Raw genomic sequence first — 1,060 nt, forward strand, 5'->3', positions numbered from 1 at the left:
TCCCACACTCACTTCATCCAACCCCTCTACAACTCCACACTCACTTCACCCAACCTCACCACACCCACACTCATTTCATCCAACCCCTCTACAACTCCACACTCACTTCATCCAACTTCACCACACCCACACTCATTTCATCCAACCCCTCTACAACTCCACACTCACTTCACCCAACCTCATCACACCCACACTCATTTCAATCCCACATTCAATTCATTCCAACTCACCACAATCCTACACTTATGTCATATTACCTTACTCCAGTCCCAGTCTCACTCCACATTGACTCAAATACCATACATACTTCTCTCTGTCTCCTCATTTCCCCAAATCGACTTTCTTCCAAATTGGTTGACCGTTTCTGTTACAAATGTCCAACGTGGTCTCTTTCCCAGGAAGCAATTGATCGGGTGCAGTGTCTCCTTGGTGACGGCACATTGACTGGAGTCATGGATGACCGTGGAAAGTTCATCTACATCACCATAGATGAATTGCAGGCCATAGCAAAACATATCCAACAGAGAGGACGGGTATCAGTTCAAGATTTGGCTGTCTCCAGCAACAAATTGATTGAGTTGAATCCTAATAACGAACTGGCACAGAGACGTTTGCTGGGTGAAGCTTCAGCATGATACTTCATGGTTTCCAGCTAACTGTATATGTCTATTTGTTTATGTTCATATATATATATGTAATTATGTATATGTGTTTGTGTGTTTATTAATTGGCAGAAGTTACAGATTGATTCCAGGGCTGAGAGTTTCGTGTATTGGCACTTATCAAACTGGTTTCCAGTTTTGAGCGTTACATTTATGTTGACCAGCTTAAATGATAACTATAATTTTCTGGACTTTTCTAGAATAAATTATATAAACAATTTCAAGGTTGCATGAATGTGTATTATTTCAAATGGTTTACTCATTAAGCATTTCACTCAGTAGATAGATATGCTACACTAAAATAAAATAAGAAGAAAGGATATTTGTGCACATACATACATGCACATAAACACACACACATATATATATATATATATATATATATATATATATATATA

General features: G+C 38.5%; 1 protein-coding gene across 1 annotated transcript in view; it reads left to right on the forward strand.

Annotated features, from left to right (window-relative positions):
- Positions 1 to 886, forward strand: part of LOC106874303 (DDRGK domain-containing protein 1) — a 34,293-nt gene extending 33,407 nt beyond the window's left edge. The window contains exon 8 of the mRNA XM_052972684.1: positions 399 to 886. Within this exon, the coding sequence (XP_052828644.1) occupies positions 399 to 635 (237 nt within the window). The 3' untranslated portion in view covers positions 636 to 886. The remainder of the gene's footprint in view (positions 1 to 398) is intronic.
- Positions 887 to 1,060: the final 174 nt, after the last annotated feature.

The sequence above is a fragment of the Octopus bimaculoides genome, chromosome 14 (assembly GCF_001194135.2).
Source record: "Octopus bimaculoides isolate UCB-OBI-ISO-001 chromosome 14, ASM119413v2, whole genome shotgun sequence".
NCBI lineage: Eukaryota > Metazoa > Mollusca > Cephalopoda > Octopoda > Octopodidae > Octopus > Octopus bimaculoides.